Source organism: Vanessa cardui, chromosome 1, assembly GCF_905220365.1.
Source record: "Vanessa cardui chromosome 1, ilVanCard2.1, whole genome shotgun sequence".
In the NCBI taxonomy this organism is placed as follows: Eukaryota; Metazoa; Arthropoda; class Insecta; order Lepidoptera; family Nymphalidae; genus Vanessa; species Vanessa cardui.
The window spans coordinates 12737373-12764760 of record NC_061123.1 but is presented as its reverse complement, the minus strand read 5'-3'; the positions used below and the strand labels follow the sequence as shown (position 1 = coordinate 12764760).

The 27388-nt window shown below is 31.4% G+C and overlaps 2 protein-coding genes across 2 annotated transcripts in view; one reads left to right on the top strand and one right to left on the bottom strand.

The window, feature by feature from the left end:
• LOC124535656 (myrosinase 1-like) overlaps positions 1–7839 on the top strand; it is a 26402-nt gene extending 18563 nt beyond the window's left edge. The window contains exons 4-7 of the mRNA XM_047111981.1: positions 657–751; positions 1930–2235; positions 3459–3700; positions 7570–7839. Coding sequence (XP_046967937.1) covers positions 657–751; positions 1930–2235; positions 3459–3700; positions 7570–7777 — 851 coding nt within the window. The 3' untranslated portion in view covers positions 7778–7839. The remainder of the gene's footprint in view (positions 1–656; positions 752–1929; positions 2236–3458; positions 3701–7569) is intronic.
• On the bottom strand, positions 7516–27388 carry LOC124535743 (facilitated trehalose transporter Tret1-2 homolog). Its single transcript, XM_047112098.1, has 4 exons — positions 26932–27388; positions 11922–12319; positions 8795–9556; positions 7516–8083 (listed from the first exon to the last, which is right to left on the bottom strand). Exons 1-4 carry the CDS (start codon positions 26981–26983, stop codon positions 7895–7897), a joined length of 1401 nt encoding a protein of 466 aa, XP_046968054.1. The 5' UTR covers positions 26984–27388; the 3' UTR covers positions 7516–7894.

Sequence of the window (27388 nt, the reverse complement as noted above, 5' to 3'; positions counted from 1 at the left end):
TACCTTTGGTACAGATCCACATATCCTAAACACATCGACTTTTTTTTCTATTTACTCTATTTTAATGTAATCCATAAAATAAAATGTTATCACGAGTAGAACAATGTTATCTTTGACAGCAATAAGCCGTACTTGTACATACATTTATACATATGTATATAAGTTAATGTTATTTTTATAATAGGTTATTAACAGTGCGATGTTTTCTTGGCATTGCAAATATACTATTGTTATATAAAATACTTTTATCAATCAGCCATACTGATTTTTAAAATAATCTATATTACATATATATTATTATATATTAAATATATAAGGTATATAATAAGGTGGAGGTTGCATGGTTGAATCTCGTTAATCTAAGAATTACTCACCCGATTTCTATAATTATTATTGCGTTAGATGCTCCGATAATTGAGGAAGGTTGTAGGCTATATAATTTAACGCTACGACCACACTGAACGAAACAGCAACCATAAACATAAACCAGTCTCGCAAGTTCTCTTTTAATTAAAGACAATTCTGTGACAATCATATATGACTGCGACATTACTTTCTTATCGCAATATACTTTTTAGTCTCTCAAAAGTTTGCTATAAGATTTTAAAAACATGATAAGAATTACGCAAAGTTTAATTAATTTTGTATATTTTCAGGAAAAATCGGAATGTCATTAGATTCAAATTGGGCGGAACCAAAAACGAATTCCTCAAGGGACAAAGAAGCTGCGGAACTCTATCTAAAAACACATGTTAGTGTCATCATTTTATTTATTTTTAGTATTATTGAACTTAGTTTAAATAAGTACAATGACACAGTTCAAGATAAAATTGTGTGAGTGGGTCAATAGCTCAACGGTTCGACTTGCTTAGCGATTGTGAAGTTGAGACTTTCAGGTTCAGGTCGAAGTTGAAGACTCCTTGGGATACTGTCGTACCCGAAATGCAAAAAGTATTTATAATTTATCGAATTCGTTTTTTTTAAAGTTATTTAATAGTATTAAAAAAACAAAATCAATTGGCTTTTAATCATAAGTTCTTTGCATTCTTGCTATACTTTAATTAAAAAAAAAAAAAACATTCAAATGTCATACTCCAGTCTACCAATTTGATTAAAACTATTTGAATTAATAGAACCAACCAATATTGTCAGATTTGTATTTGCTACGTAATAACCTTTTATTAAAACCTAATTAAATATGTTTTTAATGTCACTCCTAGCATTACCGTTGCTCTACGGTATGAATTAAAAAAAAAACCGGATTGCACGATCAAGTATAAGAGCCACCTCTCAAAAATTTAATTTAGATGGATTTCTTTAAAGTGTCACGCAAAATAGTAATTGCCTTTTAAAGAATAATTTTGCCTTGACATCTATAAAAATGGGGTCGTTTCGATAGTTCCTTTTGCGATTCAGAATTTATCTGCGGCGATGGCCTTTACTATCTCATTATAATAAGGATTTTTATCTTCTAATGCCCTAATTTTCTCATTACGCTAACTGCTTACGTGCGCGGCCTTATTTAAAGCTTTATCATTAATAGCTTAATAAAAATTGCATGACAGTGATAGCGAACTGGTCTTGTATTTTTATCCTTATTGTATTATTCTTATTTTAAATTATTCTGTTTTTAAATATTCCTTGTAAATGAATAAGCGATACTTAGTTAAGCCAATGCCGTTAAAAAAAACAAGCTACGAATTGCCTAGGCTACCATTGTTCTAATATAGATTTTTAAATTGAATGTATTTTATTAAATGGCAATGATGGTTAGCGAGATATATGTATGTATCATGAGATTTAAATACACATAAAATAGATACCGACTTGAAATAATTCATTATCTTTTTCTTTTACTAGAATCATATACATATTTTATTAAATCGATGCTATTATGCTATTATTTCATGTATATTGTTTTGTTTATAGCTTGGCTGGTATGCGCATCCAGTGTATTCAGCAGAAGGAAACTATCCACCTGAACTAATTAAGCTGGTAGACGAAAAAAGCCGTCAGCAGAACTACAGCCGATCCCGCTTGCCCAAATTCACACCCGAAGAAGTCGAATATATCCGCGGCACGGCAGACTTCTTTGGCTTAAATCATTACACAACATACCTATTAAGTATGGCTGATGGGGAAGTCGGCGCAGTTCCTTCGCACGAGAACGACATTGGCATCGTGCGGGTTCAAGACCCGAAGTGGCCTTCGAAGTCATCGTCGTCGTGGCTTAAGGTAATTTTAAAATGATTACATACACAAACGCTACATTCTTAATTATACCTACACACTGCAGAGCCTTTGTATAATTGTATGGGATTAGATAACGAGAAAAGATAAATTTGAAGTTGACTTTGTAATGTGTACTAAGTTGATATTTAATATATTATTTGTTCGGAACTTACGTTTCATTACACTTGTAAATTTGTCACTTTGGAAAACCCATTATTAAGCATATAGCATAGCATCATTAAGCATAAAGCATATTTTTAAGCATATAGCCTAGTATCATTAAGCATATAATATATTTTTAAGCATATAGTATAGCATCCCGTCTTATTGACTCCACTGATGACGGGGAGGGATAGTTTATTTTTTGTCCAGAAGATAGGAGTTGGAAAATACTAGTATTTTCCTATGGATTCGCAACTCTTGTCTACGTTTAAGTAAACTATTTTTAATTTCTGAATATAATTTTATTTATAAATAAAATAGGTATTTAGTGATACTAAGATACTGATGTCATCTTTTCAAACTATCTATAATTTATTCATTTTAAAGTTTATTCAAGTGATATATATATATGTATATTTGTTTTATCTTATTGTATTTTCATTGTATAATTGGTTTGTAACATTGTTACAGACCGTAACAATGCTTGTGAATAATTATCTTTTTGTTTAAACCAATTAACGTCACACTTATTTATGTATTTGAAATAATATTGTCTATATTGAAGGAGTTAAGAGAAAAACAAAATATTGAAAAGAACTGTCAATGACTTCTAGAAACCGTTATGGCTTTGCACACGAAAAAATAATAAAAATTATATATATACGGTTCAGCACATCATTTGATTTTTTACATTAAAAAATAATTAAGTAAATAATGTTTACATTTGAAAACTTTAACAATTATGTGGCAACACTGGAAACGATCTTTTGAGTATACTTAGTTTTCGAGACAATCTTCTACTTATATTAATAATAATAATTACCAAATATATATTTGAACTGTACGTATACATATATAAAGTCTAAAGGTATAAAGTCAAAATATACACACATTCATACAAATACTATCTAAATAAATGATTTAAACTAATTGGCTTATATCGAGTTAGCCATTTCTATTATAATCGGGGTTATCGAGTCCATACTCGAGTATAGAGATATTATTTATTTAAGTGTTAAATAGCTTGACATAGTTGAAGGTAATTAATAGTGTTACGTATTTAGGTGGTGCCGTTCGGTTTCCGGCGCCTCCTCGCGTGGATCACCAAGACGTACAAAGACATGCCCATAATCGTGACGGAGAATGGCTACGCCGACTTCAGCGGAGTCGAGGACGACGCGCGCGTGTCGTATTACTGCCACTACTTGAATTCTCTGCTGCATTCCATACACGACGACCACAGCAACGTTCAAGGCTACTTCGCTTGGAGTCTCATGGACAACTGGGAGTGGGATGATGGCTATGCGTAAGTAAATTTGTATCATCATTACATAGTATAAAACAAAGTCGTTAACCGCTCTCTGCCCCAATGTATTCGATATTTAAAATTACACAACGGATTTTAAAGCGATTTTTTTTCAATAGATACATTGATTCGAGAGGAAGGTTTTTGTGTATAATATAGTAATGAAACGCCGATAATTTCAGAAGTTCTAATGAGAGATGAGAAAAGAGATGTAAATAAACAAATTCTGTAGTATCAGCGGAGCCAGTGTAACTACAGGCACAAGGGACATAACATCTTAGTTCCCAAGGTTGGTGGCACATTGACGATGTAAGGAATAGTTTATATTTCTTACAGCGTCATTGTCTATGGGTGACGGTGACCACTTACCATCAGGTGACCCATATGTTCGTCCGCCAACCTATTCCATAAAAACAAAAAAACATTGCAGTAGTCTAGCGACCTCACGGGTTTTTTATAAATGATTGAATATAGAGTTTTAGACCTTATTTTTAATAACAACACGTAAATTTCCCAATCATGGGCGAAGGCTAATTCCATCACACTGTTATAATGCCGGTTGGTGGAATGTTTATTTTTTATCTTCCATTACTTTAAATATAATTATTCGGTTAGCAATTTAATTATACGATTAATTACTTATCTTCTTGCATCCGGTGCTTATCGAGGAATCCTCATTTCTGAAAGACTTAAGCTACTAATTTCATGGATGACGTCAATAACTGAATACTTAATAATAATATCGTTATAAGTTATAACTTGCTGTACCCGCAGGTTCGCTTGTTTGGTCGTAAGTGACAAAGATCCTTCGAGGCCTTGTTTCCAATTTATTATCCCGTAATTACAGTAAGACGCCTAACATTTTAAAATAGCCAATGTCCTTAGGTTTTTAAGCTTGCTTCTCGTTAAATGTTATCAAAACTGATTCAGGAGCCAGGGCCGTCTTTATTGAAGGCCCTTTGCATATCAAGAAATTGTTTTTCAATTAGCGAACAAATAACGCTTTGTTAAAATACCTAGTTACTAATTTATTACGGTCTTTGTAAGTTCTGGATATATTACTAGAGTCAGAATCTTTATTTGGAAAATATGTAGAATTTTTCTTTTATCGGTGGGAGGCCACTGTTCGGTATCCTAGATCGTGCGCCCAGTGGACAAATGCCCATGAATGTTCTGTCAGCACTTAAATCATTAAATCGTCATAGACATGCAGAGTTACTTTAGCATTTATAATATTAGTACAAACGTTATAAGTAAAAGAGAATTCAGTAACATCGGTTATAAGTAGATTGGATGAATATTGCATATTGGTTGAAACTTTTCTTCTTGTTATGTATCGGTGTATTTCAAGTAATAAGTTAACTTGGGTCACTATCTATAGCCAGACTACATATAGGTAAAGTACGAGCAAATTAAAAATGTTAATTCAGCTGTATAAAATAAATACTCATAAAAATAATCGTAATCTAAATTTTCATCATGTATTCTTTTATCTTCTAAGGTGTGAATGTATCGTGATGCAAGAAAATTGCATTAAAATGTAAACAGATGCTACACATACGTGCCTTTAGACTATGTGCTCTGCATATGAAATGCCATTTTCATTGTAGTAATAGTGCCAAGGAGGTTTCGGTGCCTTGATGTTGTACAAATAAAATTTGAGTTTCGAATAAATTGTCGATATTTTAAAATTATTTGGGTAATGTTGTCTTAAATTTTCGCGATTATTACACATTGAAATAAAATTAGTTATAACGGATTTGAATCGCGTATATTAATTATTTTTGACATGCCGACGTTTCGAGCACTTTGCAGCGTTCGTGGTCACGGGTAGAGTCTACCTCTAGTTTTATTTCAATTATTTAGGTAACTTCATATTTTTTATAAACGTTCATAATGTTCTTTAAAAATACGAAATCCAGGGCCGCACTGTCGAAGCTACTAAACAAGCGTCAGCGGCCCCTCTAATTCCATATATTAACTATAATAAATTATAGTTAATATATGGAATTGCCTATTTTGCATTAACTATAATCCGGCCCTGTACAAATCAAAATCAACTCATATACAGTAGAACCTCGTTAAGTCGAACTTTGATAAGTTGAAAACCTCCAAATCTCAAAAAATGTTCTGTTCCCTCCCCTTCAAACATCAAAACCTCCATTACTCGAAATCTCAACCCTCTGTTAGTCGAAATAATCGATGAGTAAGTCCAAGCCATTTTAGTACATATTTTCTCTCTATAACTCGAAAGATTAAATTTCGCCAGCGTATGTAATTTTGTCTCGAATATAGCAATTTTACAACCTTAACAACTTGTTAAACCATTATTTGATTAATTACATTATTAGATACTTCTATTTCATATTTAGCTCAACATATGTTTATATATATAATTTTATCCAACTCAAAATTTATAACAATAAATAATCTCTTTATAAATAAAATCCGCTTAAGTCGAAAACTCTATAAAGTAACAGGTACGTAATTATACAATTTAAATACAGAAATCCATCCTCTTAAAATTAAATCAATACAATAAACTATATTATAAAACGCAATTCATTATAATTGAACATTTATAGTAACAGTCAATCTGACACTTGTGAATTTACTATTATTACTTGATGGTAGGGCTTTGTACAAGTTCATCTAGGTAGTTCAACATTTTTATTACTACCTCTTAGTCCTACCCCCAAAGCAAAGCGTTCATTAGCGAACTTCACTTTGGGCGATCTAAGGGCGATATGAGGGAATACTTATTATTGGTTTAGTTTTAATTTGCAATTTTAAATAACTATGCATTTTATTGGCTAGATTTTGAAAGAATGAAAATTATTGTGATTGTTAAATGTTAATCTACTTTTTAGCACAAAAAATATGATATTTATCATCATTTTCGATAGATAAAAAAATTCAGCAATTACCATAAACTAAAAAAACATAATTCTATTCACTCATAACCTAACTGCACATGATATCTCATCTCAACTTCATTTCACTTTCCATCAAGGGAGCCTCCTGCCCTTAATTTATATAATTGAATTTAATTTCTTAGGGTAATCTTCGCCTTTAGTGTCGGTCCGAAATCGACCTTCGGCCGTACGAAAGACATTTTCAAAAAAAAAAAAAATCGTGCGTCATTTGCAAGTTAGTTGCAATATCAATTTAAATACAATCGCATATCTAGTGAGATCATATCGGATTATTATATGTTTTGTTTTACTATATGTTTTGATATAATGATAAGTAATCAAACATATACATTGTATAAACAATAAAATAATTAAAATGACAATGTATCGAGATTAAAATTGAAATATCATGCTATAATCGAAATCAATTAATCATTACATATAATGTGATCAAATTTGTAAATTGCATACAGCGACATCTCTTGACGATTTTTTGAACTTATGTAAAGAACCATTCCAGAACATAGGTTAGAAGTTCCGTCAGTGAACCGCTTGGGGTTCAGTAGGTATTTATTTTATAGATGTCTCTATTCAAAACTGTACCTTAATGTGTTACATAACATGATTATGAATAAAATAAACATTTCAACACTACAATTATAATTGCGCAATTCAAGCATTTTATAATTTCCTGTTGACAATTTAAAATGCCATAAAAACGAGTAAATTTAAAAAATGTTGAGCAATTATTTATGCTACGAACAACAATATTAAAAATCATTTTACATAGATGTATGAAATAAGGAAACGACTCTATTATTGAGTTTAATAATGATAGAAAATGACGAGTTGTTTTATACGTTATTGTATATTCGATAGGGATTTGAAATGAAACACATCTTGTCTCAAATCTTGATATATTTTCACTCATCATGTTTGTAAATGCAATTGCAGGTCCCGCTTCGGTCTTTACTTGGTCGATTTCAACAGTCCCAACAGGACGAGGACGCCTAAGGACTCGGCGCGGCTTTACGCGAAGGTCGTGTCGTCGCGCGCTTTGCCCGACAACTACGACCCCGAAGACTTTACCGCATTCTCCGGGTCGTCGCGCCTCATCCCCACAATACTATCCATGTTACCCCTTTATAGGCTAGTCGTATGACGTAGTATATTTACACCACTAAGTACGTATGTAAAACTATCATTACATTAATTACTCGATAACTTAAGTTTCATTTCGACTCGATCCCTAATTTAAGCCTATGCTAAGCTAGCTGTATTAATACTCGACGGTCATGAGTTTGCTAGCGTTGTCTCGGGCGACGTCTCTCCGCAGCTGAGCCTGGATGCACGCGAACGACTTGCCCTTGGTCTCGGGCAGCACAGCCAGCATGAACAGCAGCCCCAGGAACGAGAACACCGAGAAGCCCCAGAATACTGTGTATATACCCCAAGCATCCTTTACTACCTGAAATGAGCAAAAAGAAACATTTAATAAATGCTACATTTTTGTTTACAAATCATTGATTACAAATGGCTACTGAATTTTTTGCAAGAGAGAACTTAAGGAAAAATGTGCTAAAAATACGTTTTATGTCTAAACAAACCTATCGAACATATGTTTTGATGAGATAAAAAAATCTGCTGATAGTATACTGATAAAAAAATATTTAATTAGTTGCGATATAATTATGCTACACCGATATAATGTGATAAAAACCTTGCCATCTATACAATCGACAATTGTATTTGAATAGTATATATCGGTAGATAGGTATTAAGAGATGCATAATTTAAAGATAACAATGCTACTGCAAGCTCATGGCATTGTTCTTCTAAATGATAAAACAATATCTGAGTATAGAGCGATTCATTATTAGAAATAGATGGTATCAAGATTTATGTGCGGAAACTTATTGTTCATTTACGTGAATATGTTATGCAAAGCAATTTTTACAGTTGGTTGTTATAGTATTACAGATTATATTAGACCTATTTCTTTATAATAAAAAATAAAAAAAAGAACACCGCTTTCTTTCGTTGGTTTTTATCAAGTCTGCGTATTTAAGCAGTGGTATTTTTAATTTGACAAACGGTAACTTTTTAATTAATTAAAGAAAGTAAGTTTGGATTTAGTGAAAAGGAAAGATCGTTGTAATAAAATAAAAGTCATGATTACCTGGAAAAGTTTTTGGACCGCAAACATTGAAAATCCAGTGTAGATATGAGCAACGCACGACGCGTACAATTTGACGTTAGTCGGGAACATTTCTCCGATAATCACATAAGGGACCGTCGACAGTCCAATAGCGTAGCAAACTATATAAATTAAAATAGCCGTTATAGGCAGCCAGTGAAGATGCTCCACATTAGTCTTGTTTGAAAAGTAGAAGTAGAAATATGTTCCAATGGTCCCGTTCATTAGTCCAACGCCGAGGGCTGATAACAGCAACAAAGGTTTCCTTCCAAGCCGATCTACTAGGACCACTGATAAACAGCAGGTCGCCACTTGCACGCACCCCAGGATTATCGACTCCTGGTAGGGCTCAATGTGGCTTCCAGTGACTTGGAATATAACTTGAGCATATGCAACTACAGCAGCGCTGCCGCAGAGTTGCTGGATGGTGAAAATTCCAAGGCTGATCCACAGAGCCTTCCTATTAGTGGCTTCTGATATAAGATCACACCACGTGCCCCTGTTCTTCATATCCTCCTGTACGCTGACTTCTATGTTCTTAAGTTCTAATCTTATATCACCACTTCGTAATTTCCTGAGAGATCTCTCCGCTCTTTCACTTCGTTCGAATTTTAAGTAGTAGTAAGGCGATTCGGGTAGAAAGATGAAAGTAATTACGAACGAAATGGGTAGGATCATGTTGATGGCAGCTAGGGTCCGCATCGATACGAAGGGACCGATGCAGTATTGGGCAAGAATACCGACCTGAAATTGAAAGATAAACATTCTTTAATGACAAGCATTCAAGGATTTACGGATTTTAGTGAGTACTTAATTTTTATGCCTATAGTCAATTAAATTTTATACGAGATGTTGATTCTAAAATATAATGAGGCATTATGTTTTAAATAATAAATGTCAAGAGGGTCGACTATAAACCTTATGTGATTTTTATTTCACGGTGGATATAATATAATATATAAATTTTCGGAAATGTTATTTTAAAAATATAGGTATCATACGTTGGTACCGTAAGTAATATTAACCATTCTTTACAATAGCAATGGGCCACAAACCATTGCAACTAAGATGTTAAGTCCCTTTTGCCTATAACAACACTGGCTCACTGGCAAATCGAATAATGTTATGGATTGTGGATGACGATATACGCGCTCTGAGAGTGGTACCCAGACAGGTGCGTTCATTGAAGTTCATTCAATTTTGTCAAATAGTTTCAGATAGAAATATACGATACAGCATATATAAAAATATATACTCAAATAACTGAATAAAGTACGATTTATTAATAATGAATACTTATGCCCTGGCTATAATGGTATCACATATGTATAGATTGGATAAGTGATATATTTTTGCAGCTTTGCCTCTCTACTGTCTAGTACGCTAATTTCAGTTATTTCGTTCATAGTTTATGCGCCAAAAAGTTCTTAGCCTGTAGCCTAAAGATGACTGTGCTTAAATTTTCCTCAAAAAGCACGTAAAGTCCGTATTCTTACGCTTTAACTCGTGTCGACTTCGCTATCAGATAATGAAATCAGTCAGGACATCATGATTTATTTTAATCATGGAAGGGTCTTTTGGTTCGATCCTCCATTAGATAATAAACCACAATACATCAATACAGTATTGTTGTTTTGATCGAAAGGGTGATAGCAATTACATGCCCAATGGACATAATACTGATTGATAATTATTTTAAATTATAATCTATTAAATACTCGTATACATTAACGTTTACCATCTAATATTAATGAGTCATTGTTTTCACGTCTCAAATTTCAATGTATCAACATTAATCGCATATTTGTATTAAAACCAGGATACACATAATTGTAAAGGTGTGGAATATCACAACTTCCTCGTTACGAAAATAGAAACGCAATTTTTAAAGTTTACTTATTTAAGTAGTTATTTTATTAACCTATCGTGATTACTCATGAACTTGCATAAAAACTTTTCAATAGCTCAGACCTTGGTTGCTCGATTGGGGAAAAGGTGAATTATTAAGAAAATAAAGATCCGTTTACAGAAACATGAACAACACGATAACGTGTTCATAAATAACATTCATACAATGATCATTATTTCGTCAATTTGATAAATAGGAAAGATAGATATAGATTTTATGACACTATATATTATGATAAAAAAGTTCTGCGTAATTTTATATTATTGCTATTAATATATATTAATAGTAATAATATGTGAACATTGTCTGTGTTTTTAGTAGTCATTAGAATAAATATGGTAATAAACTTTGAAATGATGGTCTAACTGGCATTGTTTTGAAAAAAGAACGAAATAACGGCTTAATCGACCACTAACAAATATATTTACACATGTAATTCACATGATACTAGTCTATTTACGTATGTAATTTCTGATGCTATGTTATTCATGTATGTAATTCACATGTAATTAGTTTATTTATGAATGTAATTTGTATGAGGTCACCACCACAAAAGTAGAAATTAATGAAAACTTATGGTTTATATTTTATCTTCGTAATTTAAACATGCAAAATAACTTTTTAATTTATACCGTAACATTTTAATATGTTGTTATTTTAATAACTTGTTGATATTTTATATTTATTGTATGTTAACTATTTCTAAGGCTGTATTTAAACAACGAATATCTCGAAGAAACGATCATATTAATTTTAATAAAACTTGGCATACAAAAAGTTAATACACACTATATATATTCTACAATAATTTTCACTGTATGTAAAAAGAGAAAAATAAAATAATATTTTTTCTCATACCAAATATATCCCAAATAAAACCAAAAGAATACACCAACTTATTTATAAGATTTAGATAAAAACGGATTACTCAATTTCTCTCATTGATTTGATATACGAAAGAAAAAGACACAGAATTGTTTAATTAATAATGTTACAATATTTATAAGCCGAATCGTTAACTAGTGTAATTGCAGGCACAGTGGACTTCAATGTTGGTGGGGCATTGTTGATGAGAAGGATGGTTAATATTCTTTACATTACCAATGTGTGATTCTAACTGCCAATGGTTGGTGACCAATTGACCATTACTTATCTGACCAATTAAAAAAAGGTTTGGTTAAGTACAAAAACAAATCTCACCTTATTCATTAATGTAATAAGAGTAGAGAGTGCACCTCTGACTTCGTTAGTGGCTATTTCACCAGTGTACATTGGGGCAACGGTGTACACAATTCCGTAACCAAGACCGGAAAACATTCTGGCCACGTAAAGAATGGCCACTGATTTGGCTACGATGACCAGCACCCAGCCGAGTATAAAAGGTATCGCTCCGAGGAGAAGAGTCGTCTTCCTTCCGAAGCGATCGGCGAAGTAAGCGGAGGGAATGGGCGTTAGTGCTGAACATAAGATCATTATAGAAACTATCCATGATCCCTCATCAGGTGATGTTGGTATTGAACTGTCCGCCGATTGTAGATAAGGCAGCGTCGGCGATGGCCAGCCGTAGCAGGTTCCTGCGGTTGCAGTAATGAGTGTCGCTGGAAAAGAGAAAATATCAAATATTATTTTACAATACAAATTGATTTATCGATTTATTTATCGAATGTAAGCATTAAGAAGATAGGTGATTATTTGATGCCAAGGGCATATCTGTATCTGAGTGACCTTACATTAGTCAATAACATCACGTTTATTTATATTTGGAAAAAATAAACCATGAAAATATTTACTCTGATAAAAGCAGAACTAATATGGAAAAGTTAATAAAGGATGAAACGGACTTTGCAGATTACGATAGTAAATATAATTGTATCGATATTTCAAAGGTTTACAGGAGTTATCGGTTAATGTTGAGAAACAACTCCAAACATGAGATAGTCGTATGTGGACGTACCTACAGCAAACTTACATTTTAAACTTATTTATTATTCATGATAAACAAATATCAGTTAATATGTTATATAACCATGTATGATCTGTATATGTTTGGCATACGAGAAGTACAGATAAACTTGTAACACCAAGTTTTCGACTTCACTAAGTTTACTCGCTACATATTTCCTCGCTCAAGCTATTCGTTACTATAATAGAATTCGCAGACCATTTTACATTTTTGCCGATAAATATATTTAAAAATCATGTTATAAAATATTAATAAGTAAAATAAGGGCTGTTATATAGTATGGATGACGATGTGAAACTGATCTATCAGATAGGAGCTAGTTCATTGATGTTCAAACAGAATACATAAATATAATTGTGTATGAATAGAAAAAGTTCAGTTTATAAAACAAAAACGAAATATTATAGTTGGACAAATAAATTTAATACAAATTCAAAAACGATTATAACTGCCCGGTAGTGTCTAAAGTAATTAACAATTTGTTAATACGTAAAAGAGATGCGACTTTTCCGAAAATTTTTCATTTGGAATTTGAATATAATTTGTCATTAAAACTATAGCTTTTGTTTCATAAAAACGAGTTTCTATTGAGTGCTTGCTGATCATTCTCAGTAGAACCTACATTCGGAACCAGTGGTAAGTATTAACCTTGTGACGATTGGCGATGCAAAGGTACTCGAAAGAACCTACTCGAGCATAATATTGGTTTAAGATTTTGATAAAAATAGTTGCTTAACATTATAATAGATTAAATGGCATAGTTGCTAGAACACATCATAATGAAGATTTTTGGTTAACGATATAAGAAGGTTAGCTAACCTAACGCCACGCAATTTCATTTTTTTGTCTCAATTTTTCTTGTCATCCCTTGCTCGGTGAAGGAGAACATTGCGAGAAAATTTGGGTAGTGTGAAGTTTATTTTGCCACTAATTTCGTAACTAATTTTAGATACTGGTGGTATAAAAAAGTAGTAAAGAAAAAGTAACAGCCTGTAAATTTTCCACTGCTGGGATAAGGCCTCCTCTTCCATTAAGGAGAGGGCTTGGAACATATTCCATCACGCTGTTCCAATGCGGGTTGCTGGAATACACATTGTGGCAGAATTTCTATGAAATTAGACACATGAAGGTTTATAAACACATATTAAGCACATATATATAGTGGTGCTTGCCTGGGTTTGAACCCGCAATCATCGGTTAAGATACACGCGTACTAAGTGGGCCATCTTAAAAAGTAGCTTTATACGAATTTTTTTCAAATTCGAAACAGTGGGATGTAGTACTTAATTGACAGAAAAAAGACATGCTTGACAAGTAAATTTCAGATATAATATTAGTATAGATTTATGTATGAGAGCAGCGTACGAGAAGAGTAGACTTTACCAAGCCGTGTGTCATAGGGTTGTTCCTGTGTAAAATTGCGACATTTGTCATGAATAACGAATTATTATGCGTATTTCTTTTTTTTATTTGGGCGTGGACTATTCTTACGCATTTAAGTCGATTTGTTATCATTTCGGCCTCTTATCGTTTTATTTATGGAAACTTCTGACCGGCTTTAACTATCCACGATGTTTCCCGAACCTGCTTATCGCCAACAATACGCGGAAACATTTGTAAAAACGACCGTTTTTGTTGTTTTATAATTAAAATTTTATTTCAAACAGAGTTTTTACGATTTTTCTTATCAAAATAATATCTGTAGGTTTTAATTTAAAATTTACCAAGCTATATAACAAATATTCTATTGAATTCGTTGTCAAAACTACTACTTAGGAAATAATTGTGATCATAGCCGAAGCAATTCATGTAATTGCACAGAGATCAAATACGCGTAATACGACAATTTAAAATGAAGACAGAATGAGGATGAAAGCTATTGAACGAAATTAAATTACCCGATTCGCAGACAAGAGCGGAAACCGAATAAATAGGTAAAGAAAAGGGGCTAGAAGGAGGTCGTGTGTTAATCTTGATTCTCAACGACCGATTTAAAAAAAGAACGTTTAATTATAACACCATCAATATAAATGATACTCCGCTTATTGATAGTACATCGCAAAAATGCGTCTACATCGACCTACACAAATTTGAATATAACGTGTTCAGACTGTTGATATTGAAGAGTGCTATAATTTTGGGGACGTATACCGATTGCCAGTTGGCACAACATTTTGAATGGTCACAAATGTATAAATGGACGAATCTCACGATTCGTTCGTGTATAGTCGTATATTTTAACGCGTACAATCACTCGGTTCGCTTGCAACGTTCATTATCGCCGTTTACTTCTTATGTTGTTATTTTCTAGAAAATTCTACTCTTATCTATAAACAGTTTAATTTGTCATTTATATAGATAGTTAAGAAGATTAGACATCTCTTGTATTATAGCTTTAATCATCAATTTATTTTTATATTTTTAAATAAATCTATAACCTCACTTTATGTAATGTTGATCATAATTTGACTTCTGATATGGTAACTAATTACCATTCTTTACTTAGTGTAATGAGTAAATCTAAGTTTAACTCAAACTGGAGGTTGTGGTTTAATTAAACAAATATATTAAGGATCAAAAATAAAATACGTTTGTGAAATATTAAGTGAGAAAAGACGTATTTAATAATGTCTAACTGAAAACATGAATACTTAAGTCAATATACAAAAACCTTACACCACAACATATATGCAGCGTGTTTCGGAAAAGGTTTTAATGTATAACATTTTACGTAAGCTACTTTGGTTCGTACTTTCACCCTCTAAATTTAGATGCGAAAACAGTTTTAAGTACTTGTCAAAAAAGATTATTGAGGAAAATGAAATGAATTTAATATGTCAAGAAGCGCACATAAAAATATGATTAGTATCTGAAGAAAATCGGCCAGGCGTTGTACTTTGTACTCTACATTGTATTACATTTGGAATTACTTGGGATTTGTCGATTAGATTATATTTACGTAAAAACTCGGGCAGTTTCCATTCCCACTTGACGTTCACTTCAATGAAATACACATATGTTTTTATTTATATAAACGTATATGTGATAATAAGTATTCATTAAGCATTCATATTTTTAATTGGTCATTAAACATAATTAACATATTATGAATTGTCGAATACACTGGAGTCATAACTTTACAAATAATATATAAACTCACGTCATTGGTTATCTGAATAAAAAAAATATCGCTACTAAAAAACAAATTATTCAAATGTATTTTGCGATATTTAATTATAGCTATATATAGGTAGCTGAGATGACCCAGTGGTTAGAACACATCTTAATCGATGATGGCGGGTTCCATCCCAGGCAAGCACCACTATATTCTATATATGTGCTTAATTTGTGTTTATAATTCATTTTGTGCTCGGCGGTGAAGGAAAACATCGTGAGGAAACCTGCATGTGTCTAATTTCATTGAAATTCTGCCACATATTCATTCCACCAACCCGCATTGGAACAGCGCGGTGGAATATGTTCCAAACCCTCTCCTTAATGGAAGAGGAGGCCGTATCCCAGCAGTGGGAAATTTGCAGGCTGTTGCTTTGCTTTTTTTAAAATTATTTGCTAATTTAGCGGTTATTTAGATATATCTATTTCAAGTTATTTGCGGATTAACGTCATGAGCGCTAACTCATTAATTTGATAAGTTAATAAAACAAACCACTATACATATATATACAAATATCATATTATTAATAGCCGAGTTGATATAATAAGAAATTAAATACATATACATACAATACATTTTCATAATAGACGAGACATCATCAGATATCAATTTCTTGTTATGATTATTATAGAAAGGTTAATAGGTATAATAAATCTTACGAATTATCTATAAAACCTATACATAATAAAATCCTAGAATCGTTATGAAATCATGAATTGTTTAAAGTAATTTGAACATATTGTAGAGCTAATTGAATTTAAATATGACCAAATTTATGCGGGTATTATACCTGCACGTGACACACAGCAACAATGTACAGCTCTACTGCCAGATTGTAGGAGGTATACCAAATAATAACAAAAAAATGAAACTGTTTACGACCATTTATTAATAGACGCCGTGTACTTTAAATTTGGCATCATAACACTTATTTATTTATAATCAACATTTGAATCTAAATAATTTCTTTTAAATCAGTAATATAATTACAATTAACGGGTACAACTTTTCAATCGAATGTTAGTAAAGATAAAAACTGTTTTTGTTATTTTTATTGAATTCTATTTATTTATTCCTTTACTTCTGAATACAACCTCACAGAAGAGAGATATGACACCGGGTGAGACAATTTTCGATTGCGTATGTGTGTATGTGTGAATGTGTGTGTTTTCAGACTGTAAGTCTGTGACGTCACATCTCGCGTCGACTGAACTTCAGTGCAAGGAATAATTCAATTGGGAACTCGTTGCAGGAACTGTCATGTAATTTAGTCATGTTGTTCACCCTTTAGTAGGTATAAATAACATTTGTAATAAATGTTTTTACGTGACCTGTGTACGAGGTCGTTGGGCGGACCGACGCGGGGCGCGACGGGTGACGCAAGCGACACTTATATCTCAGAACAATGTAGCACAGAAATGATATCAATATAATTACGTTTAATCTAGTCATCTACAACTTTGTTTATACGTTTTGTTTAGTTTACAAATCGTTGCGTCTCCTTCTTTCATATGTCATTTAACTCATGACAAAAAGAGACAAAATACTTCTTATATTATATTTATGATTACAGTTATGAATATGACCTGTAATTTAAGAACTATTAGTTGTCTCATTAATAGTTTTATAATAATAAAAATGCGACTGAATTGAACGCTTCCATAATAATTTACTTCTTGTTCTGAGATACTGACTAAATTGGCGTCTATAAATCCGGTGTTATTAATTTCCTCATGTTTATTTTACGCCGCACATTGTATGGAAAAATAATAAATACAATTATGCAAGTCTATGCTTTATGTCTACTTTTTAACGTATATAAGCTAAATAAATTGTATACACGTATATTTATAAAGTCCATTAGTGTGGTAGGTTACTTTTGAGATTATTAATCTATTATCGTTGGTTAAACAACTGAAACAACAATAGCTACGTTCATTCAGTGCTCTATTATTGCTCTAGTTATGCCTTTAATTAATTGCGTCTTAAGGCCTTTTGATGTTTGACCTTCAAATCTGTTAACTTGTACATTCTATCCTTAAGAAATGTAACAGATATATTTATATTCAATTCAAAATACATGCATTTGTCTCGTCAAATGATTTCTTTCCTATTTAATAGTGACATAAGTAAATAAATGTCTGGAAGCACGTGCCAAGCGCATGTGTTGGACCAAAACTCATGTAACATATTTGTAGCGTGTTTATGCCGAAGCAGACAATTTGATGTTACCGAATATATCAACAAAATTACACCTAATGGTTGGACCTCTTCCATTTTAACCGAAGACCATAGGTTCAAACTCGGCTTAAGTTGTCACCTTTTAATAGTAAAGTAGTTAGTAAAATTTAGTTGTAATTCTGATTCTGTTTTAAAAAATGTGTTGTGGAATAAGGCGAAGTCTTCTAGTCAAGAGGAAAGAGGCCGAAAGGTGCGTTATGGGACATTAATAGGCTGTTAATTGCCCGTTATCTCACTTTACTTTTTATCAATGTATAGTTTTACATAATCATCGGTCACAAGCAATTTAACGCGATAGATGACTTACATTCTTACAGATAGAGTGAAGTATAAGTTAACCAAAATACTAAAAGATATATAAGTATACTTTTTACGAATCATCATCATTACATAGTATAAAACAAAGCCGCTTACCGCTATCTTTCCTTATGTATGCTTAGATCTTTAAAATTACGCAACGGATTTTAATGTTTTTTTTTTTAATAGACAAAGTGATTCAAGAGGAATGTTTTGGTATATAATACACGGAAAATATAGTAAAGAAACAAGAAAAAATATTTTTAGAATATTTAGTATCAGTATCAGTATTGCACCGGAGAAGCCGGGGTGAGACGCTAGTTCTTTGAAAACGACTTTCAGACCTGCATTGCTATTCAGTAAGAACTGATTTAGTATATCACTCTTGAAATTTTAGAAGCCGAATTGCGCAGCATTTCTTGACTTTTGTATCCTTTAAATGATTAATAATACAGTCAATGCCACAGCTTACTTTTCAACATTTCAAGATCGCGTTCTTTAGTGAGTTTCAATTTTGTTTTCACAGAATAGCTCCACTGTCATTGAAAAGCAAAAAAATCCTTTATCTAGAGTTACTTCCTATAACAGTTTGGTTTGTCAAGCGGAGAAAATATTCGATCTATTTTTAAATAAATAATTCTATTTTTAAACCTAGTTCCGACTGTCAACGCAAGTCAATTTACCTAACTAGGAATTAAATAATTCTATGCGTTTATGTGGAGTGGAAGAAGGTGGAAAAATTATTTCAATAACAGAACTGTGTGTTACATATGTAAGTTACTTTCAAGTTGTATAAACATGACAATTATAATTTATTTAAAATTAATAATTTAATAAAATATATGGTTTATAGTTTTAAATGTAAACTTAAAATAAATGATCAAAGAATGGAAATTTTTAATGATCGAATGGAGGTCAAATCGACAGGTGAAAAATTAAAAAAAAACACCTGCCTTTTTGGCATCTGTTGCTGAGAAGTACGAGACCTGGACGACATGTGAACCGCGCCATTGGTCATTATTAATCATCAATGATCGCTTTGAATTATAACGAACAGGTTTTAGCGATAATATATTTAATTAATATCAATACAAAGTCGCTTTTCATATATTACTTGGTAGGGCTTTGTGTAAGCCTGTCTGAGTACTCATCATATATTACAGATAAGCATCAATACTAAACATAGATTTGTTCCGGTTTGGAGAGCGAGTGAGCGCGTGTACAACAGTTCAATTCCCAAGTTTGATGTGAAGTATAGTCAAATTTTATTTACGGCATATTTGAGCTATTTGCCACCTTACAAAGCCATAGAATAGAATAAAAATAAAGTAACAGCTTGTAAATACATCCTCTTAAGAAAATGTTGAAAGCTTATTCCTTTACCGTTATGGATCGGTGTGTCAGGAATTGATTCGACGCATGCAGGTTCTTTTACTGCTGAGCACGAGTTGAATTAACATAAATGAACATAAAAAAACTCGAATAGTTGTCTTTCTATTCGAGCTTACTTCCTTGTTCGCCTTTTCTAAGCTACGTAATAGATTTTGAAGGAGTTTTAACCGTAATTTCCTCTCGGTTCGCGAAATAATAATGGATAATGTCTTTGATTCGTATCGAAACAGTTAGGGGATGATTTAAGAGTAAACGCTGACTAAATCATAAGGCTTATCTTAATGCTTTACTGAATCTAAATAATTGAAAAATTCACGGATTAGTTTGGCAGCAAATATCTTTCGTTGATTTTAGAAATCATTTTTATCAATAAATAAATGCGAAGAAATAAACAATGACTCCAATTTATTTGTCGCACAATATCAATACTTATCAATAGGTATATATATAATATTAAGTCGTGATAACTCCTAAGCTAAATCCTTTGCTTTTTTGACAAGAAATTTTTAGTGGTAAAATGACTCAAACAATAATTAAATTGTGAAAGAATATCCCGATATAAGGGAAAGACCGCCTGCGTGAGTCGTGATTGTAAATTGTGAATTTTCACTATAATATTTCTTTGTATTCTTTCTCTTAATTTATGTTTTTTTTTTTAATAATTAATAAAAAAAGTAAACTAAATATTCATAATGTATAATTTATCGGATACTAGCCGAGATACTGACTAATAAATTGAACCGCCGAACAGTTTATAATTATTTATTTATTATTGCTGTGCGTGTGCAGGCTGTGCCGTGTATACAGACAAAAAAAAAATTAAATAAATAAAGGTATATTTATAACATTTTTGCTATCTAACGCTGACCTACTGAGATGTCGCCCATATGCTCGTTTGCCAAAAAATAAATAAAAAAAGTATCTGGTGCTAATACTAGTACACGATTTTAGAATTATATATCTCTTTATAATAAATACAGAACTTTCGTTCGAATGTATGTTGTTTCTTGTGCTAGATTAAGATGTGTGTGTTTACTTGCAGTCGCTCGTATCTTAATGGCAATATTATATTTGAATCATCCGTGGCAAACTCAACTGTTCACACATATCTTGACGTCAACATACACACATATACACGTTTATTATGTACATAGATTATGAATATACAATTTAAATCATTCATTTTAATCTTATTCGCTTATAAATTATTTATGTAATTTATAGATCGGCTTAAGTATTTTATTATTGAGTTTATTGAATTACTACGATAATATATGTCCAAACACGTTAAGTGATAACGATGTTTTATCAAACATACATAGTGACATATGACAAGAGGGAAAAAAAGTACACTCTTTAAGAAAATGTCTTGGCAGTGATCGTTACTTTATATTTTCGTCCCGGTTAATGCCATTCTCACGTTTGCGAATCGCAAAGCAAATATTTCTAAGAACAGAACAGTTGAAGCATAAAATATATAGAGGCATTGTTTATAAACAGCGAGACAGTGAAGCCACTCTCTCCGAGTGTAGGAAATTGCGAGCCGACTGAATATCTTTTTTTTTTTTTTTTTTTTTTTTTTTTTTATGGTATAGGTTGGCGGACGAGCATATGGGCCACCTGATGGTAAGTGGTCACCATCGCCCATAGACATTAACGCTGTAAGAATTATTAACTATTCCTTACATCGTCAATGTGCCGCCAACCTAGGGAACTAAGATGTAATGTCCCTTGTGCCTGTAGTTACACTGGCTCACTCACCCTTCAGACCGGAACACAACAATACTGAGTGAGTACTGTTGTTTGGCGGTAGAATAACTGATGAGTGGGTGGTACCTACCCAGACGGGCTTGCACAAAGCCCTACCGTCACTTACATGTACCGTTAACTTTAAAACGTTCTATGTGTACGTACTGTTGTATAGGATAATGGATTTGAAATCGTTCTTAATTGCGATCAGAGCAATCGGTTTTCCTTGGCACTTGTGATTTTCCTAAGCAATTAGCAAAATGAAGTACGTTAGAGTTGTTTATGTAGTGATTTATTTTTTATCGATTAAATTTAAAAAATATATGTTTGATTTAAATATGAGGTTTTGGTATAAAGCGACTTACACACTCTTTTTATTTTTCAAACATAATTAATGTAGTTATAAATAAATCGTATACCAATTATTTTACTACGTAGAGTTTTTGAGAGTTGTAATCCCATGTGGAATAATTAGGTACTTATAGGTTTTTGGACAAAGACTATTAAATAGGTTACGCTATGTCGAAAATTCTTTAAAAGCAAGCGATACAACTGTTGTAAATTTATTTCCGTACAAGAGTATATTTATATATATGGCCTTTGATTATCAACAATAAAGTTTCGGATGCTTCAAGGATTCAAGGAAGTCTTTATATAAAGCAAGGTATCTAAATTCATAAAAAGCAGTCTTCATTTCATAAAAGTAAATGTAAAGGTATTCGATATTTTATATAATAGAAACTGCACTTTCTTAATGCCAATATTTAAATAACGAATATGAATTAAAATACAGATTAAATAAAAAAAGTAATAATGTTGATTTTTTGTTAACGGACTAGTAGCTTCAATCAACATGTATAGAAACTCGCTTGTTTGAACAAGGGCCGATTGCAGAAGGCCTATTACGTCGTATTTTTTTTAAATATATTTTATTATTTAACAATGGGGATATTAAAATGATTTCATTTATTATGTTTTTATTTATATACTATATTTCGAAGAATAATATATAAGAAGATAAATGCAGATTAATTTTATAGCATACAATTGTTAAGATTGGTAGTTTCGTCGATAAATAACATTATCTGAGTTTATAACGCACAATTTTTGATCTTAGCTGATTATATGTTATTGCACTAATAAAGATTTTATGATTCCAGCTTTGCATATGTATCGGCACGTGCCTTGTTAGATAAAAGATAAAAGAAATTTTACAAAGAAAGAAATACAAATGTCTACGATTATTGTAAACTAGCAACCCGCCCCGGCTTTGCACGGGTCCAATGCTGATATTATATAAACTACAGATTTTTTCTTATTTCTATGCTATATTGTCCATGTATTATACACAAAAACCTTCCTTTAGAATCAATCTATCTATTAAAAAAAACCGCATCAAAAACCGTTGCGTAATTTAAAAGATGTAATAAGCGACTTCGTTTTATAGTATGTATGAACAATTTGACAACTGCAAATAATTTAAGAGTATCTAGTGAGTATCATATTAATACTTCTTTGATACAATGCAATTTAACAAACAATAGAATCATTATAATAATTTTAATGAGATAATTTAAGATTCTTAATTAACTTAATGAGACATTATCAAATAATATTGACGAGTGACAATAAAAATATAGAGATTACATTCATTCAATGAGAAATTTTGATATCGTTATACAAAACAAAAGATCTCTTTAACACGAGAAATCGATTTGGTTATGCTTAATTGGACAATAAAGAGCTGTTCATAATTTTAATTTGTAAAGATCTTTATTCGATGATTAAATTTTAAGATTTCAAATTATTAAATGTAACGATCAATTCAATAATTTCTACCGATTTAAATAAAATAAAAAATTCAGCGTGTGATTTCATGCATCAAACTTTTCCAAATAAATTTAAAGTTATTCAAATAAATAATTACTCGTCAAAAATAAAACCCTTTTAAAAAATCTACTAGCTATCGGTCCCGGCTTCGCATAGGGCTACATATTTATGTAAATGATATAATACAAATAGGACACTCGGTTTAAACCTGATTCTAGAAAATACTTGCTAACTCAACAGACAGTCAGTTGTTTTCTTCAGTCGACATCTGTCTGGGCTTAACCAATAACCATTGTAATATTACATATTTCAGCCTAATAACACATTAGCTGAAAAATGTATACACTTAAAGCTACCTTATGAATTGACTCTGTCTATTAGTGATAGAGTACTTTTTGAATTTCGTATTCAGACAGAAAGACGAGGCGAGGTGATTTTGTTTTTAAATATTTAGTGATTTTTGTGACGATTGATATTTTAATACAGATGATTGAAGACAATAAAAGATTAAGTCGGCTTGAAGGTGAAAGGTTTCACTTCACGTTAAGTTTCGTTGCGCGAACTATATTTGCACAAACATTATTTTGTCTGGTGAAATGTGCTGTTAAAATACTTGACCATTGTGTCATTTAACGGCGTTTTATTTGGGATAATTATTTTATAACTAACATTGTGTCATCTGTGCAAGCAGTAAATTATTTTTAATAGATTCAATATTATATAAGTTACAATTTTGTGAAACCCAAGTAGTAATTTATAACTATGCAAGTCAAATATTTATTAGGTAATTAATTGCACAAACGCGTTTACCTGCGCAAACTATTTTGCTCGCAGGAGTGTGTGGACGGAGCATTATGGAGAATTGAGCTAAAATGTGGCCTGTGCCACTAAATTTGCCTGTCATTGCTAAATAATAAGAAAATATAAATTAAATGATTATTACAGCGTGCAATTTTGTTATTAACATCATAATAATAGTGTTACGTAGATTTAAGGTAGAGTTACCTTAAATCTACTCTATCTTAAAGAACCTTTCTTGCAAAGATCTTACATGTAAAAAAGTTTGTCGTATTAAATTTATATATTTAATAAAAATATATCTGGTCATAGTAATTATATTGTATTGCTTATATTATTATTATATTGATACCTTTTAATTTTGTATTATAAATTGTTCTTTATTGCGGTCAGTTCTTTAGTAAAGATGTTTATGGCATAATGGATGATGAAGCTAAGTCGCAGATTTTAAATTAAGATTGTTCGCGTATTATATTGATTTATATTAATAATATTATTATGCATATTATATACGCAGCACGTATTCAAACCTGTTTTAGCACGTCAATAATGTGTAACTGACATTGTGTTACGTTTATTGATAGAAATATGATTTGTGACATTTTATTTTCACAATATTTTATATGCATGCAAAAGTGTAGACTTAGTATTCCTTGATTTTCATTTATGATGATTATATTATATGAAAATGATTGATGAAATGAATGAGTTTGTAGTCTGTTATTCCAAGTTGAATCGATAATCTGAGCTGATGGAAGCTTTAGATTTAATTTATCTTATAAAATGAGGGTCAGCAGTTTTCTTTTAAAAGTATATTCTGATACGATTTGACTAAAAGCTATTGCAGTTTTTATGTATGAAATATAACAACGTGTAATTCCATTGAATTTTTTGTCATTTCCGCCTAGGCCATTAGAAGACTATGGAAGCAATTTTGTTTGCAAATATAGGCCGCCTGTCTCAATACTAACCCATTGTGAACAAGTTTCTATATCTACAACGACATCAATGACGTATTGTTGAATAGTATTTTTGCGGTTACATTTTATTTATTCTAATTCTACGAAATAATAAAACTGATATATGAATATAAATAAAAATAAATTTAAAAATAATTTGAATATAATTGAGACACTGCTACTAATGTTGATAATGACTTTAAAATTCGAAAACCTTAAAAACGTTGACGCATAATATTTTCGGTTACTGTTTCAATTGTTGCAGAAAGAAAGCAACAAAGGAATTCGTATAATGACTTTGTACAGTAAACACGCCTAATTCATGTAATACATTTTTCTATTTTCAATATTATTTTTAGGTCGTTATTATTACAAATGTCAAATAACAAAAATAAACTTGAAACGAGATTTAATATTAAATAAATTGTAATATATAAAATATGAATATTATTTTTTAAAGCATTGAATAATAAAAAATAGTATATGGTTTCTGGCAACCCTATGAATACCTGCGCTTGGCGCTTCTTAGAAAATGGGATTGCCTTTTCAATAACTCTCTATAGGTGGCCCTTCAAGTGGGGCTTCCTACCCTTCAATACTCGTTCACGATATTGTTACAGTAGCTAAAAATAAATAACGTTTCTTTCATTTGGAATTATTAGGCAAATATCGCAATTACAATTTAGCTAATAAAATTATGTATAAATTGCGCTCTTTCAGATTAAAGTATCAAAACTAGCTTGAAAGGGAACGCGCTACATAGCTGTTTTAACTATTATTATGTTAGTAATTTTGACCATTTAAATCCGTGTAAAGAATGTCAGTATCTTAAAAGACTGGCTGAGATCTATTATGACTTGTATTGTTTGAAATGGATCCTTTGTTGATATCGGCGTTTGTGAATGAGCAACGAAATTTAAACACAATAATACGGATAATATTATCTAAATGACTTCCACGATTAACAATAGGAGTGAAGAGAGATGAGTTTTTTATTCATACAAATACTATATGTAAATTTGTTAGAATATCCATGTGAATATGGAAAATTTTATACAAGATTTCAAATTAGTTTTTTAGTAATTAAAACTGGTCGTCAAAGCGAAAGCATACATTTGTTAAACTCTATTCGTTTAGAAAGTCTTTAAAAATGATAATCTAAGGAAAATTTTGAAGTGATCTTTGTATTTAAAGTTTTTTTTTTGACAAAATTTAACATTTCGGTACCAGTTAGTGTTATACTTAAATAATACAGATAAGAAAATGTGTTTTACGAAAAAACAACATTTTTTTTACATGGCCATACTTCGAGTGTATATGTCATGATTATATACTAAACGATAATTATAATTAATATGACATCTTATCAAAATATCATTCTGTAACACTTATCGTTAATTGGATTAAAATATATAAAACCTATTTTTTAAATTAATTGTACCAAAACAATGATAAAACAATTTTTGACAGTGACATATTATCAAAAGATTTGATTATGATTCACAAAGTAGTGGGATGATAAAGGGATGTATATTTGCGAGACCAGGAACAATCTCAACGTATAAAACTCAACACGTTTCATTAAAATGTCGAGTGAAACGCTCGAGGACTTATGTTTGCGATAAACCTGACCGCAACTAATGTAACAGTATGTTACCTTAGTTCTATATAAACATATATAATTAAATACATGTTTTAATGATGTTTAAATAAATATACTGCATGATTCAATACAAACGATAAGTGCAACAGAACACATGGATAATACCGAGGTACATTTAAAGATAGGTTAGAAAATAAACTTACCACACAGTGCTGTTCCATATTCCTTCCAATGTGAACGAGTTTTTGCGGTCATTGCAAATTATATTATTTACTATCAGACTATATATTATTAACTGGGCGATTTGGAATGAGATTTTCTTGAGCACTATTTTTTTAAGTAATAAAAATCTAAATAGAATATTAAGAACCCATGGTTGTGAATATAAATAATAACAAGATAAATAACTAAATATCACAAAAATAAAATATTCGATCTAAATATAATGGGTTTAAAAAAAACGTTATAACCGATTTGGCTTCATTTTGGAAGGTTTATGTGTTGTTGGTTTGCTGGAACATGTTGCGAGAAGTTACGCAGAGTATGTTAACGCGACGGGGGCGAGTGAACAACTGAACGAAAAAGCGAGACGAACGAACTGATCCAATCGCAAGGAGTGGAATGGAATGAGGCGAATCGGCGCGGGCGCACGCTTTTGCT

Coding starts and splice junctions, on each gene's coding strand:
- LOC124535743 (XM_047112098.1), bottom strand. CDS start 26,983: ATGACCGCAAAAACTCGTTCACATTGGAAGGAATATGGAACAGCACTG. Junction 12,320..26,931: donor ATATGGAACAGCACTGTGTG/GTAAGTTTATTT, acceptor TCTCTTTTCCAG/CGACACTCATTACTGCAACC. Junction 9,557..11,921: donor TTATTACATTAATGAATAAG/GTGAGATTTGTT, acceptor TTTCAATTTCAG/GTCGGTATTCTTGCCCAATA.